This window comes from Aphis gossypii, chromosome 3 (assembly GCF_020184175.1).
Source record: "Aphis gossypii isolate Hap1 chromosome 3, ASM2018417v2, whole genome shotgun sequence".
Lineage (NCBI taxonomy): Eukaryota > Metazoa > Arthropoda > Insecta > Hemiptera > Aphididae > Aphis > Aphis gossypii.
In genome coordinates, this window is record NC_065532.1 from 15,057,484 (window position 1) to 15,073,804 (window position 16,321).

Here is a 16,321-nt window from a genome sequence, read left to right on the forward strand (position 1 = left end):
CCAAGACAATTAGTATGTAGGCGTGTTTGCAACTTCGTGATATGGCCGCCACAGGCAGTGATAGATATGAGATATGGCGTTTCTTCGGTGGCGGTGGAAGCTTGCTGGTGATATTATAAAACACTAATTCGACTCGTTCAATTTGAATATTTATAATATTATAATCATTCCACAGAAGTCACAGAATAGTCAATAGAATAATACACACTACTGGTTATTACAGGTAAATATTTAATATGATTAAGAATTTATTTCTTAAAAACTATTACGGGAAAAAAATAATAATTAGAATATTTTCTTATTTATGATTTATAATATATAAATAAAACTTAACAACTATTAGAAGAACAATTTAAACATTTTTAATTTGTATTAATATTAAATGGCTTTTTTTGTGTGTCACAGGTAGTCAATATGTCTGAAAGAAAAGTATTAAACAAATACTATCCACCCGATTTCGATCCTTCAAAAATTCCACGTATGAAACTTCCAAAAAATCGACAATATACTGTTCGTATTATGGCACCATTTAATATGAAATGTAAAACATGTGGTGAATATATTTATAAAGGAAAAAAATTTAATGCTCGTAAAGAAGATGCTGAAAATGAAGATTATTTGGGTATACGTATTTATCGGTTTTACATAAAATGCACTAGATGTTTACAAGAAATATCTTTTAAAACTGACCCGCAAAACACAGATTATGAAATAGAAGAAGGAGCTACACGAAATTTCATGGCTCTAAAACTTGCGCAAGAACAAGAAAAGAGAGAAGAAGATGCTGAAAAGGAAGAAGAAGCTACAAATCCAATGAAGTTATTGGAGAATCGTACTCAGCAATCTAAACAAGAAATTGAGTTAATGGAATCCCTTGAAGAGTTAAGAGATTTAAATAGACGTCAAGGTAATGTGGATTTTGATTCAATGTTATTGAAATATAACCCTGCAGAATTAAAGGAGCAAATTAAGCGGATGCAAGAAGAAGAAGATGAAAATACAATAAAAAGTTTAATGGGTATCAAGCGTAAGATTGATGAAAATGAAGACGAAGAGTTGGTAGAATCTGAAGATAATACGGCCAAAAGTATAATAAAAAATGCAATTACTTCAACAACACAACCTAGTGTGAAAAAAAAGGTCTCTAAACTCAACCTTTTAAACTTAGTTAAAGTTAATAATGTTACTAGTACCAATAAGACAAAAGAATCTGGTAATTCATTATCGTTAATTGGCAATTATTCAAGTAGTGATGATTCCAATTAAATAGTGTAAATTAATTTCAAGCTAATAAAAAGCTATTTCAAGCTATTTAAATATAAATAATCAATAATTGTTGTATAGAATGAAAAAAAAATCATATTACCTAAGGACTATAAGGTAAACATAGATCTATGGTTTTGTGAATATAATATTATAAATACAATTTTTTCAAATGTTACGTACCACATTAAATGTATTATTTTATTTCATAGTAAATTTTGTACAAATTAAATAATTATTACCACTGAATCATAATGTTTATCATAGTATTTAATAATGTAGTTTTATTTACAATCCAGTTGATTTAAAATTGGCCGCCCGGGGTAACAGTACCCTGTAGCCCTGGTAATAAATGTTATAATCTTGACTGTTTCGGTTAGTCGTGACGGAGGCTGGAATGCCACAATCTCTAAAGGAGTAAATATATTATGATCCAACAAAGTATAAACTGTATCCGTCTCTTTTATTACAAAACAAAATACTATAGAATGAATAAAAATTATTATGACGAAATAAGTGAAAAAAGTTAATTAATTATTTAGTGTACTGCGTAGTGCATTGATTATAACTATAAGACAAACCAATATGGACGGGCTTACAGGTAAAGATAAATGCTTAATTAATTTAATTAGCTTTTAAATTAATAACGTAATATCAATTTTAAAATGTTTTGTGATGATTATGAGTTTGTTAATACATTTTGTAATAACATCAAAACACAGAGAACCCCCGATTTACTTTTTCTCATTGCTGAACTAAACTAATCAACCAATCTATATGGCTCAAGAACAGAATAGATGAAATTTCATCTGTTCTGTACTGCCATTTCTATGGAATTTTCTAGTTTTCTACCACAGAAAATATTGAATCATAGATAGTCATCGGTTCTGTGCTAATACTGACTACTGTGTAAGACGCAGTAGCTTATAAATATTTATATTATAATGAATTATGGGTATCTAGATAACCTATTGTGTATTATGGTTTTTTATAGCACTGCGCCACTGCATTGCACATTAATATAGAATAGACTATTTTAATACACAAAGATAAAATATAGATATATATAATCATAAGTACCCTTACAAAAATTAAAAAATTAATTAGACATTAAAATATTATTTAATAATTTTGTTCAATTTTTTATAATATAGGTATTAAAAAATGTTTTAATTTTAGAACAAAATAACATAATTATGAATGATTGTATCAATAGACAACTAGTATAAATCAAATAAGTCTTAGCATTACTAATAAAAACAAAAACATCTTTAAAAATATTTATTGATAGATATAATAAAATGTTATACAATAGCTTAGATATCAAATAGTGCAAAATTATAAACATAGACAAATAACAATTTTAGTATTTTTCTTCACTTTACCATAATAGTTAAAGAATTCATATATTTTAATGTTTATAAGTAAAATATACATCTTCAATAAAATATTTAAGCCACCATGACCACATCGAGTGTGGTGAAAAGCACAATTTTTATATTATAATTATTTAAGGTTATTATAAATACAGTTTAAAGTATTAGTAAATAATAAAATATACTATAAATGTTTAAGTAATCAGATTAAAATTAAAATGAAAAACTTCAAGAATAAAAATAGTTTTATAATCACCATTATTTACATTCAATAACAGGATTATCCAACATATTTTATCACTAGCCTCTTCGAATGTTAAATATATTTAATTATAACAAACAAGTATTACTATTCTTATTTAAATATTTTAATAATAGTAAAAATACAATTTTTTAGACTTAATAAATCAATTTTATTTTGAAAGTCGAGGAACTCTATGCATAATATTAAAATAAAAATAATATGAGAACTAAATTTGAATTATTAAAAATGTATATTATATAAGTAATATAAACAATTAACATGACCTTATTTTGTTACATTTAAAACCGCCTGTTTTTTTGCAAAAGCAATGAATACTTGTTCAAGAGTTGTGTCACTAATAGTATAGTCTTCAATTGCCCTATAATTTTCTTTAATTACTTTCATCTGACCAAATATCTCTGACAGTGGTATATTTGGATTAGTAATATGATAATGCAGTAAACCCTGCAATAAAAACAGCATGTTAATATTAATAAATATGCTTAAGAAATATATTTTCTAGGATATTGCCGTGCACAGTTGGGTCACTGTAATGAAATTATTTAAATAAAATAAAAGTGTGATAGCTCAATCTTACTTTATGTTCGTCTTTTAAATTGATGTCAGGATTAAACTGACGTTCTATATCAGATTTTAGTTCAGTAACATTGAAATTTTCAATATAACTTAATTTTATCATTATTGTATATCCTTGTCCATACCGATTTTTCAAATATTGTATATTACCAATACATTTCATCACACCGTCTACCATTATTGTCAAACGGTTGCAAAGTGCTTCACATTCATCCATACTATTTAAGTAAATAAAATAATTATAACTCAATATAAACATTGAATACAATTTTCTTTTTTTACCTATGTGATGTAAGTACAACAGCTTGTCCACCTCTTTGACTAGCAGCTAATAGCTGCCATAAATTACGTCTTGCTACAGGGTCTACTCCACTAGTGGGTTCATCCAAAAATACAACAGGAGGATCTCCAATCAATGCCATTGCAGTGTTTAGTTTTCTTTTATTACCACCGCTATAGTTTCCACATACTCGATCTTTATATTCGTCAAGACCTATGACAATGATAATAATAATAATAAAAATGAAACATTAATAGTTTACACATTTTGAAGTTTTCAAGATAATCAGAAAACGATTAAATAGTATCTATATAAAAAAATGTGGACTTTAATGTGATCTTAAGAGAAGTTATAATTTTTTTTTATAGGCTACATTGTATTTTTCACGATAGAAGTCCTGATTAAATCTTAAGTTACTTAATATAAGTCATAAGATGACTACAATCTATTATAAAAATAAAATCTTATTCTACATCTATATTCTTATATTTCTTAAAAAAACAATATGGGTATTTTATACCAATTAACTATATTTTCTAAAAGTACTTTCAGCATCTCATTTTACATACCTAAAAGTTTAATCCATTTATCAACATGTTTTTTAGTGTTTGTTGGCGGTATTCCTCTTAAAATTGCCATTAATTTTAAGCTTTCTCTTCCAGTAAGTTGGTCATTTATTGCATCAAATTGAGGACAATAACCAATCATAGAAACATACTGTATAGCATTTATAACTAATTAATATAAATATTTTTGTTTTAAACTTTAATTTTTTTATACTAACCTGATTTATGTTAGAGCTGAGTTTGTACAACTTATCTGTCAGAATAGAAGCATCACCTTTTGAAGGAAATGTATCACCAGTTAAAATTCGGAATGTAGTTGTTTTACCTGCCCCATTCACACCAAGTAAACCAAAACATTCACCAGGTGAAACGGCAAAACTTACACCTCTGACACCGGTAAATCTAAAACTAAACTTTTTAACCAAGTCATCAACCAGCAATAATGGCGATGAAGCATCATCTAAAATATAAACATACAGTTTAATTAAATTTATTAGTGATTAGTTTACAAACATTTTTAATTACTAAAATGAGTTTTAGCTGCATCGACTTTGTCTCTTTCACCACCAACATCTGGATCTTCGTTAACATCTTTATAACTATCACCAGTACCAATAATTTTATTAAAAACAAATTGATATAATCGATGAAATACTTTATAATCAATTAATAATATTATTATTATGTACAGTATGCTACTAAATAATAAAAATAAAGTTTCTTCTAATATGCCGTACTGATTTTCACTGGATTTGAAAACAAAATAACTTTTACGTTCAGTATAAATAGAATCTAAAATGTTTAATTATAGGATTATAAATCTTGGTTGACAAAGAATGAAAAAAAAAATATTAAGTACTTACTTTTACATTTTTCAACTGTAAAAGATGATTTGCATATTTTACACATATTGTTTTCCCACGCTATTTCAATAAATCCTGCTATACATGCTGAATATGCAAAATGTGGAAAAATTAAAGAAATTATCCTTATTATATTTAATGTGTTAAAGGGATTTATACTATTACGGTATCTAATTAAGTCTTTCAAAGAAAAAAGCCCAACATTTAAGAACATTCCTGTAAATAAATTAACCACACAATTATTAACTATCAATAATGTTATTAATTAACATAAACGTTTATATATATATATATAAATACCTATTATATAATTAATTGAAATGAACAATAACATGGAATTGACTAAGGTTTTTTGAAAGTAGCTATAAACATATGCGTAGAATATTGCAGTCCATCCATAAATAAGTAGTATTGTGAATAGAGCACCTATAAAAATCATATTTAGATCATACCTACATTAAATAACCTTGATTTAAACTTTATTGTAGATTAACTTACCTAATTCATTTATATTCGAAAATAATCCGTTTGTATCCATTAAGTATATACCAATCAATGCTGATATAGCCACAATTAAGTAACAAAAATAGTCCCAAACAAAACAAGCAATCCAATACATGATCGGTGAAAGTTTCGTCATTATTTGTAAGTGTTTAATACCACTAACTCTTTCATTTAATGGTAATGCTATAAAATATCCTATTAAATATAATAAACCAGGGGCAAAAGTAGCCATCCAAACAAATACTAGTTGCAATCCTAGTCCTTCATCACATATATTCTAAAAAATATATATATATATATATCTTAATTGTATATTTAATTATAACAATTACCTTACCACATTATTTAAACGAATCGGTTCATTAACAGTTGAAATATATGAACCATTATTTCCAGACAACTTTTGTAATAGAGCATTAGAATAAAGATTTACTGCAATTCCTGGAGTATGAATAGCTATAGTATTGTAAATAACAGTTGATTTTGTTTGGTTAAAGTCACCAGCTATCATAAGATTTGTTCTGTAATTGAATACATCATCTTGGCACATTTTTAATAGATCTATTAAACAAATATTTGATTATTTAACACATTTTATTTAATAATACAATTATGAATAATTAATTTAAATAACTAAATTTTAACTTCCAAGTAATGTATTCTAAATTAATGTCCCAATTGGATTCAAACAAATATTTAGTTCTATATGAAAAGAATATACTTTTAGAAAATTTGAACAAAATTGTAGTTTAATTTTTTAATTTACGCAATTTTTCATTAAACTAACTATGCACAGTGCATAAGTACACACAAACCTTAAGAATTAAACAATTCTACTTAAACAATGTGTAAATAACGTATATAATATTACACGATTATTTTAAGCGATGTTATTACATTTTAATAGTTTATGTTTGGATCCAACGGATCCATCGATAAGATTTGTACGTGTGATAAGAACGTGTATGACGTAAGCACTAATCATCCGTATAGAGAATTCGCATAATATATTTTAAAACATTAATGAGGATGGTTTAAATACAACTTAAATTTTGATTATGATAAAGGCTATACCAAAAGTAATTATAATATGTTTATCATATTCTAAATTTAGGAAGCATTTAGTATTTTATGACCAAAAACTTGTCAGGATTTTTTTAAAAGCTTATAACATATGCCTTAAGTTCAAATTGGAGGGGCATATAGGGAAACGGAGCTCCTTTACTATTTTATTTTTTCATTTGCATACCTAATATTAACTATTATTTTTTAATTAGAGAGGGAGGGGGTAATTTAATGCCTATATTTAAACATGAAAAATGATTATATTAATTTTACCATTAATTATATTGCTTGCTGACGATGTTTCATTAACAGTAGCTTTATTTGATTTAGAAATAGCTGCAAATATTGGTTCTAAATTTTCAGAAGAGTTATCTCCAGCACGGTAATACACACTACTATCTTTATAGGTGCTTAATGATACATTTAATCCTTGAGAAGTTTCATTTGTAGTCATTAAATAATTAGAAGCTTTCATAACTAACAAGCCCAACATAATTGGTCCAATACCCTGGAAATAATAAGAATAAAATTAATAATTATTAAATGCTTTTTATTTGTTGCCCTGCATGAATATTGAATACATAGTATTTAATGCCACAACAATATCGAGTTGACACCAAATTACATTAGTCTTTACTTTATTGAAATTATTTTATGTTTATTAAGTATAATTATGAAATACTAATTATTAACTATACTACAATTAATCATTAATAATATGTAATATATTTATTAAATTTTAGATCCAAAACAGAGCAATAAATAAATTGGTCATACGGGATATGTTTTGTTCAAACATTTTTCAAAAAAAAAAAAAAAATAATAAGATTATTAATAAGTAGTAATTAATAATAATTATCTTCAACTTTAAGATGGATCAGTTGGATTAAGATTTAACATATCCTATAATAGCTTTAGTGGCTACAATGCTTATATTAAATGAGATAATTCATTCTATACATAGTAAGTAAATAATACTATTTCAGTGGTTTTCAACAGGGGTGATATTGTCTCCTATGGGTGTTGAAGGGTTACTGATGGGTAGTGAACAAGTTTTGGATGGTAGGGGAGTGAACTATTAGAGCAACTATTTACATTAAAACTTAAAAACTGAAAACAATGTATCAAGATTTATCCATAATTGTTTTTATTTATAAAATAAATGCATGATTATAAAATATAAACTACCCACCAAAGCGGCATATGTTTATTTATCTGTAATCGTTTTATAACTTATTATCTTTATTAGATTCTTATTGTTCTTTCACTTACTATACTTTCAGTATACAATTAACACAAGGATAGAACTAAACGTAAAAAAATTAGCTTTAAGTCACCAATTATAACCATCTCACAAACTAATATAATTAATTCAAAATATATCAATTATTTACATTTGTATATCTGTAATTATTCATTACACTTAAACATTTTATTAATATTTTGTATATATTATTTAGTTATAAGCTTTTCATGAATACTACTATAGTTTTTATTTTATTTTAAGGGCGAGGGGAGGGTCATTGAAAAATATTTGCAGACAGTTTAAAAAATGTTGAGAACCACTGCACTATTTAATAGCAACTTATAGTTAGTAATGATATTAAATATTGATATTACATTTTTATAATTTAATTAACATAAAGAACATAGTTATAATAACTTACAAAAAATAATGACAAAACCCATCTCCTATATGTATAAACAATTTTTTTTTCCAACAATACTTTAAACTGATTTTTCATTAAATTTATTCCACTTGTATACTTTGGCATCAAAGCTAAAAAAAATGATAATCAATGATTAATATTAAGTAATTAACTTATAAAGTATAACAATATTATAAAATATAAAATACATATTGTATGAAATTATTATCATATTTTTATAATTTTCATTAAATTTAATTAATTAATTTGATAAGATAATACATTTCAGACTTAATTTTACTAACTTTTGAAGTTTGTAATTTCTTGGTCTAAAGATAAACTTAAGAATTTAAAAAAATTAAATATAATGATTTCATAAATATTAAATAATATAAGTTTTTTAATCATCATTCTTGAATATTTCTGTGATTAAAATTGTATTATTTAAAATTACAAATATTTGTATTTCAATAATAATTATTTTTTTCCAATAAAATATTATCTTAAAGCTTTAAACAAAATTAAAAATTAAAACCTATTAGTGTATTGGATAGGAATATATTTCTTGTAATTTATTAACAAGTTGTTTATTTTTAAATATTTAAAATATTATACTAAGTGACTAAGTTAAAAATGGTAATAATAATACTATATGATAAATTCAATAAAAAAAAAAAATTGAATACTGATAAAAAATGTATCACATTTAGGTGAACATCTAACATGGAAATGTCAAATATGAAAAAGGGAATCTCGTACAGGGATTTGTCCATGGATCAAACTATTGTAGAGCAACGATTCTCAACCATAGGGTCGCAACCCAAATTTGGGTTGCCAATAATGTTAAATGGATCATCAAAAATTAATTAATTAAGAATACCCAATAGTTATTTTTTATGCCCCCTTTGAACATTATTTATAAAAAGAGACCATGAAAAATTGGTAAATATCTTGGGTCGCTCACTACTATACAAAGGATGAGAACCGTTGTTGTAGAAGAGTTGTAAATATCAAAGATTTTATACATAATATCTTAATAACAACTATCAACATAAAATTGAATTATTATTTTAGTTTAAAATTTTTTAATGAAGTTCAGGATAACCTTTTATTTGTTTACAAACAATATGTTTAATTTTGTTTAAGAATTTTATTAAGATAATAATTTAAAAATATTTACTTTGTGTGACATCATTATAAGATGGTTGTTTTGGTTCAAATCCATCATCTCCAGTTGCGAGTGAACTAAAAATTAAAAAATAAATAAATATTTCTCATAATTTTAAAAATTATATCTGATACGTATATACAAAATTTACAATACAATATATTTATAACAATACAAAAAAATATGTGTGAATGATAAACATAATGTCAAGGTTTTAAATTACTTATTACAGATCAAGTTAAATTACTACAAATTATAGTTAAAAACTACCAACAGTTCCTAAACAATACAATTGCACCATTAAATATAACATGTGATGAATGAACAAAAACAACCAACAGTCAGTTTAACACAATATTGAAATAAACAACAGTTGACATGATAGAAAATAACTAGCATGCATCAACTTCTCACCGTTGGTTATTGTTATCACCAAAATCATTATTCAATTTAGAGTTCTTTTTATTTTCTATCCTACATAAAAGTTTATATATTTGATAGGAATATAAATTAGTATAAAATTGTATGAGATAATATACTAAAAAATTACTTTGGATAGATGTCGCCTGTAGTTGAATTAGTTATTTTAGCATTTTTGAAGCGGAAATTTTGTTTTTGATATTCAAGAGCAGAAAATAGGGCACCAAATTGATTTCTTTTTCTAGCTGGTAGATTAAATATAATTTGCATTTCCATATTGGCCATCATAATAAATTCAGGTACATACTGTTGAATTAGATTGGTTACTTGGTCAACTTTACAATCATCATCTTTGGTAATAATCAACTGGTAAGTACCAGCACCAACTGGTGTGCTTATAGATGATACATCATCATCATCATGTATATCTTTTTCAGCTCTAAAGGATAAAAACATTTATTTTTATTTTTAAATAGTATATTAAAAAGTAAAATGTTTAATTATTTATACATTATTATCTCAGTCATATAAGCTATAATGAATAATATTTCTTTAGATATGCTTTTAAAATCTTTTTATTTTTAGATAATTATACAGATATAATTTTTGTACCTTTAATTGCCAATAATGGTTTGTAATCAATGTTCAATAATATATCTATATAAGCTCAAATAAAAAATAAAAATATTATAGTTAATAATATAACTCGTAATATTATAAAATCTCCATATAAAAAGTACTAGGTACTTGTTGAAAAATATTTGCTCAGAAGAATCAATTTTATGTGTTTAGCTTAAACATTAGAGTAAAATGATTTATAACCAAACTCAAAAGTAAGAACATTATCTAGGTTTTCTTGTCTGTTTTTTACAATATTTTAATTTTTAAACGAGTTATAAATATGCAAAATATTAATATTTAAAAATGCTCATAATACGTCCTCTTTGAACTGAACATAAATGTTATAGAAAATTATTAATATAAACCAAATAATAAATTGAAAATAAATTCATTTAACATTAAATAAACTGTTATAATAATGTAGAATGAATGTATATAGATTAAGACACAAATAAGTTAGATATACATTTCTGCTAGATGTACATAATTTTATTTAATTGAATAGTTGTGAGTAAAGGCAGTAAACCTATATTATATTAGTGGAAAAGTAAAAGCTATCATAAAATTCAAAATCAATACTTAAATGATTGGCAATATCATACAAAGAATTGTTTAGCTATAGTTTTTTTGAATATATAATAATATTTTTAAATTTATCTTAAAAATATAAAATACACAATTTCTTATAAAAAGAATATTAAGATATTACTTGAGAAAAACTTCTTCCATTGTTGTACAAGATATACCCATTCCTTTAATAGAGAATCTTTCTCTGTTGAATTCTAGCATTCTAAAAACATCTGGAAATTGATCAGTATTGTCATTGGGTAAATTAATAACAACTTGAGCAGTCAATGAGCTTTCAATTTCTGCTCCAGGTATAATTTTTTTAATTGATTCTACAATAATAGACTCATCACATGGTTCTTCTTTTACAATAGTCAAATTATAACCAGTTCCTATACATTTTTATGGAATATATGATTATTTTATTATGTTCAAATTAATTCATTTTTTTTTCTTACCATAAGCTTTTTTTAAAAACAATGAAGAGCCATAGCATTTAACTTTTCCATGGTCCATGATAGCAATCCTATCACCAAGGACATCAGCTTCTTCCATAAAATGAGTTGTGATCAAAACAGTTCTAGTTCCTCTAAAAGACTAAAAATAAGAAAAATATATTGACATTAAAATAATTTGTTTTAATCTGTTCTATGTAAAGTGAATCTAATAGATATGTAGAACATAAAATTTTAAAAAATAAAGAAAAAACATTGATGGTAAGAACGTACATATTTGTTAATGTTCCCATGTTAACTTTTTTTAAATAATTTAATTTACAAATAAAAGCTAATTAAAAATATACATATTAGAAATAAAAATCTAAAATAAAGTTTAAAGAATTAAAAATAAATGGATCATACCAAGAGTAAATCCCACATTTCTCTTCGAGATTCAGGATCCATTCCAGATGTTGGTTCATCTAATATTAGTATCTAAAAAATTAATAATGAATATTAATTCTAGTTACTTATACATTAAAAAAGAACAGTATAGAATTAAAATCTTACTTTAGGATCACCAACTAACGCAATTGCAAGAGACAATTTCCGTTTCATTCCACCAGAAAGTTTACTAACTAGTTCATCTTTCTTTTTTAATATATTTAAAAGTTTAAGCAAATGTAGTCCTTCTGATTTTGCAGTTTTTAATGGCAAACCTTTTAGCTAAATTAAATTACAAAAATATTAAAATTTTCAAAAGAGTGTAGTGCAAATATTTTAACACATACCATTCCAAAAAAAATTAAATGATCCAGAGTAGTCAAATAAGAAAAAAGTAAATTATGTTGAGGACATAAACCAAGATTTTGTCTAAAATCGTCAATGTTACTGAATAAATCATTTCCATTAAAATTTATAGTTCCATATGTAGGAGAAAATAATCCTTTAATAAAAGAATTAAATTAACATAATTATAAAAAATAATTATTATTATAAAATATAAAATTTACCTGTAATAATTGACATCGTGGTTGTTTTTCCCGCTCCATTATGGCCTAAAAGAGCCGTAATTTGCCCTTTATATAAGTCCAAATTTACTCCATTAACTGCGTAAAAATTTCCATAACGTTTATGTAGGTTTTGTACACTAATACCAATTTCACAATTGTTAGGAGGTTCTTCAAAAAGCCTACTGTTGCTTTTAATAATTGGAACCATTACATTATCTTCAGTCTTTCTTTTTGGCCATTTACAAAAAAAATTTAATGGTTTTGCAACACCATATTTTCCAGGCATGACCGAGTCAATATACCAAGCAAAAAGTCCATATAGGAAACTATCAATAACAAACATCAATAAAATAAAACCAACAGAAAAACTGTTACCACCTTTTCCAGTAGTAAATAAAGTAGAGAATTGAAGACCTACTCCTTGAGTTTCAAGTGATGATATAGCTATAAAAGCTCTTGATACAGCAAAATTTGGTAATAATGTGAATAGTGTTTGAATTTGAATGCTTGTAGTAGGTTTGATGAAGCTTTGGGGTAAAGTGAAAGTGAGACACCATAAGGTACTACCAATAATTAAAGCAATTAATGGTCGATTGAATAAACTACTAATAGCAAAACAAAAAAACACTCCAGCAATCATATACATCATTAAAAAAATCCAAAAGAGTAATGGATTTGTATGATTTAATAACTGTGGTTCACCATTAGATGATGAAAAACAAACAATATAAGTAATAACTGTGATTGATATGGCATATAAAAAAACATTGTGTAATATCCATCCTGCCCATATCATCCAGGGTTTGAGACCCATAATTTTCATTAACTCTTTTACGCCAGTATCCTTTTCTTCAACAACTCTTTTAATTGTATGAGAACACATTAACAAAAAACTTAAAACAGTGAAAATTGGCAAGAAAAAATTAAAAACTACTTGAAATGTGGAATCCTTTAAGAAACTTGCATAAGGGTATGACTGAATTTCTAAGTTATAATCAGTTACATTAAGACCATTTTTATTGTTGGAACTCATCAAAACAAAAGCTTTGTCTATAGTCAACTGTAATGCTAAAAATCCATAATTTAGGTATTCATCGCCAAAATCCATAGGTCCTGGTACTTCATATGGAGGAAATAAATTATCTGTTAACCAAAATTCATTTAAGCTTCTTATTTTATACGATAAAGCTTGGGATTTAATAGTTTCTTCAAAAACAATTCCAAATCCCGCAATACTAAGACTAATAAAACTACTTTCATTGTATCTTTTTTTGAACATGCGTAACATATCTTCTTCATTAATAGCAATTTCAATGTTATCGTTTGAAATTTCCAAATGTTTTTGTACCATGTTCATGATCTGTTTTGTTTCATTATTATACGGAGTATAGATAAAATGTCCAAATGAATGGATATCTCTAAAATTTTGGTATAAAGTCTCTTCGGGAATAGGGCTTTTTATAGTTTGGTTTACAACTATTGGTTGAGTTGCACTTTCACCTGTAAATGCTGACTTTACATAATTGATTAAAAAAAATAACAAACACGGTACTATTGTTTCAATTATAGTTCTCAACCAATATCTTTTTCGTATTTGTAAGCTTTTCCATAAAAGTACTTTTATCTTTAACCACATCATCTTTACTTGTTTTCTGAAAAAAGTATAGAAATAATATATTTTTAGTACATTAATAATATCAATAAATAGTTTTATTTATTGTCATAAATTATGTCAACAGATATTAAACACAAGCATTTTTACAATATGTTAATTTTTCTCTCCAATTCTCTAAGAGGATGTTGTGCCAGCATGTCCCTGTCTTACTTACCTATATAGTTGGCTTAATATTAAAATGAATTGTCATAATAATCTTAGATAATAATATTATCTTGAGTTCTTTCCTAGAATATTTTCAACATGTCAATTTGTAAACAAATTACGAGTATGTAAAATTGTAAGGTATTAATATTTAAAAATGCTCATAACTCAATTAAAAATTAAAATATTGTTGAGATTTACCTACTTAATATTGATGTTTAATATTCAGAGGATTCATTATGAACATTTTTAAATATTAATAGTTTACACCCTCATAAATTCCATAAAATGAAAAACAGGGGACGAGAATACAGAAAATGTTTTAACTTTATTTGTAAATAAGTCGATTTACACTAATATTACTGCTCACCACATAAAAGAGGAGCTGTTCCGCTTAGATTTTAGTACATTGTGTGTTAATAAGACAGAGACATGACATCCTATTAAGTGCATTCATCAAACATTTAAAATTACAATATGAGTAGAAAACGCTTACACAAACAACTAATAAAATAGAAAACCCTAATGTTTATTGATTTTTCAATCACAACAAAAAAAACATTGAGATTGTAAAAATTTGGATAAATTAAAACGCACTTACCCGATACCTGACCGATGTCGACAACAATGAAGCTTTGGTATTAAATACTAAACACCCGGTACGAACGGTAAGTTATTATATTTCATTTAGACAGGTAAATAACTATAATTACACCCAACAGACGCGTTTATGAATAGGGCATAGGTACTACTGCATACTTACAGTAGGCAGTAGCTACTATTAACTACGACCATAGAAACGATAACTAATAATAATTGTCTTTTCACGTATAATATTATTTAAAATATTAAAAGCACTGATAAAAACGTCGGCGCTCGAATCTCATACACTTCAACGAGTTAAAGTTAACCACTCGACGTGTCGACTACTCGACTTGCAGTCAGACCATAGATTATGATGTGTACACCAAACTCGAACGCTTCGTTGATCAATTACGGTGATTACAATTATTAGCGATTACGAATAATAACGTTTTTCACAATACGAAATATGTATTATAATATTATATATTATGCAGAGCCATCTACAACAACTACTCCTCACAGCAGCTATAAAAACATAAATAATCAATGTCGTATCGTAGTTAATTATATATTTATATTATAAATGTATAACTGATAAGATAATTGATAGTATATAATATATACCTATATCAGATGTATGTATTATATGTCATTTCGGAAATGATTATATATATATATTAAGCACAGAACAATAACACAGGCCACAGACTATACAGAATATGGAGACCAGTGACCCGGTCACTAAAACAGTCACAGCTCATTCAAAAATACTTGCCGAAATGAGTCACAATAATATGCTCATACACCCAAACTGCCACTGGCTGCGCGCAATTGCAGTCAACGTCAAGGTTGTTACATTAACCGGCGCAATATAGAAATTATTTGTGCATTTCTACGTTTTTTAAAAAATATATTATGCGTTACATTCGACTACTAGGTATATAATATGACTCATTAGTCATTACGCGTTTTATAGCTTGTAAAATTACGACTTACGATCGTTTTCATACTTGATGGTTATATTGTAGGTACCTACTATTTTAGAACAAAATAAATTTATTAGGTAATGGACATACTATCGAATATTCAAATGATTCAAATAAAATAAAAACAGATCTACTCGATTATTTTAAATTTTTATCCAATTGAACAATATTCGAGTACTTTTTGGATGTCACATATTAATGCAAATTACGTCACTAACTAATCAATTATAATATTATATAAGCATAGATACCTAATGACTGGGGCTCGAATTTTAAAACATATATGTTTTTTTTATAC

At 25.7% G+C, this 16,321-nt stretch overlaps 2 protein-coding genes across 4 annotated transcripts; one reads left to right on the top strand and one right to left on the bottom strand.

Annotated features, from left to right (window-relative positions):
• Positions 1-20: 20 nt before the first annotated feature.
• Positions 21-1,512, top strand: LOC114127820 (splicing factor YJU2-like). Its single transcript, XM_050204663.1, has 2 exons — positions 21-223; positions 406-1,512. Exon 2 carries the CDS (start codon positions 415-417, stop codon positions 1,264-1,266), a length of 852 nt encoding a protein of 283 aa, XP_050060620.1. The 5' UTR covers positions 21-223; positions 406-414; the 3' UTR covers positions 1,267-1,512.
• Positions 1,513-2,531: 1,019 nt separating this feature from the next.
• Positions 2,532-15,772, bottom strand: LOC114122608 (phospholipid-transporting ATPase ABCA3-like). 3 transcript variants are annotated; one of them, XM_050204658.1, is made up of 23 exons: positions 15,662-15,772; positions 15,054-15,562; positions 12,634-14,285; positions 12,412-12,566; positions 12,191-12,346; positions 12,044-12,115; positions 11,642-11,780; positions 11,326-11,575; positions 10,126-10,434; positions 9,990-10,049; positions 9,588-9,652; positions 8,426-8,538; positions 7,032-7,266; positions 6,031-6,254; positions 5,688-5,970; positions 5,490-5,615; positions 5,190-5,405; positions 4,852-5,118; positions 4,545-4,786; positions 4,330-4,477; positions 3,763-3,973; positions 3,482-3,698; positions 2,532-3,348 (listed from the first exon to the last, which is right to left on the bottom strand). In XM_050204658.1, the coding sequence occupies exons 3-23, from the start codon at positions 14,270-14,272 to the stop codon at positions 3,169-3,171; spliced, it is 5,307 nt and encodes a 1,768-aa protein (XP_050060615.1). In that variant the 5' UTR covers positions 14,273-14,285; positions 15,054-15,562; positions 15,662-15,772; the 3' UTR covers positions 2,532-3,168. The 3 variants fall into 3 exon arrangements, with proteins under 3 accessions (XP_050060615.1, XP_050060614.1, XP_050060616.1); XM_050204657.1 differs by lacking the exon at positions 15,662-15,772 and having other exon boundaries at positions 15,054-15,597; XM_050204659.1 differs by lacking the exons at positions 9,990-10,049; positions 15,662-15,772 and having other exon boundaries at positions 15,054-15,596.
• Between the last annotated feature and the right edge of the window lie 549 nt (positions 15,773-16,321).

Bases quoted from the DNA above. Each gene is read 5' to 3' on its own strand.
- LOC114122608 (XM_050204658.1), bottom strand. From the start codon at position 14,272: ATGATGTGGTTAAAGATAAAAGTACTTTTATGGAAAAGCTTACAAATA. The intron at 12,347-12,411 runs GTATGTGTTAAA...AATTTAATTTAG, and splicing joins ATTTAATTTTTTTTGGAATG to CTAAAAGGTTTGCCATTAAA. The intron at 11,576-11,641 runs GTAAGAAAAAAA...AAAAATGTATAG, and splicing joins GTTTTTAAAAAAAGCTTATG to GAACTGGTTATAATTTGACT.
- LOC114127820 (XM_050204663.1), top strand. From the start codon at position 415: ATGTCTGAAAGAAAAGTATTAAACAAATACTATCCACCCGATTTCGAT.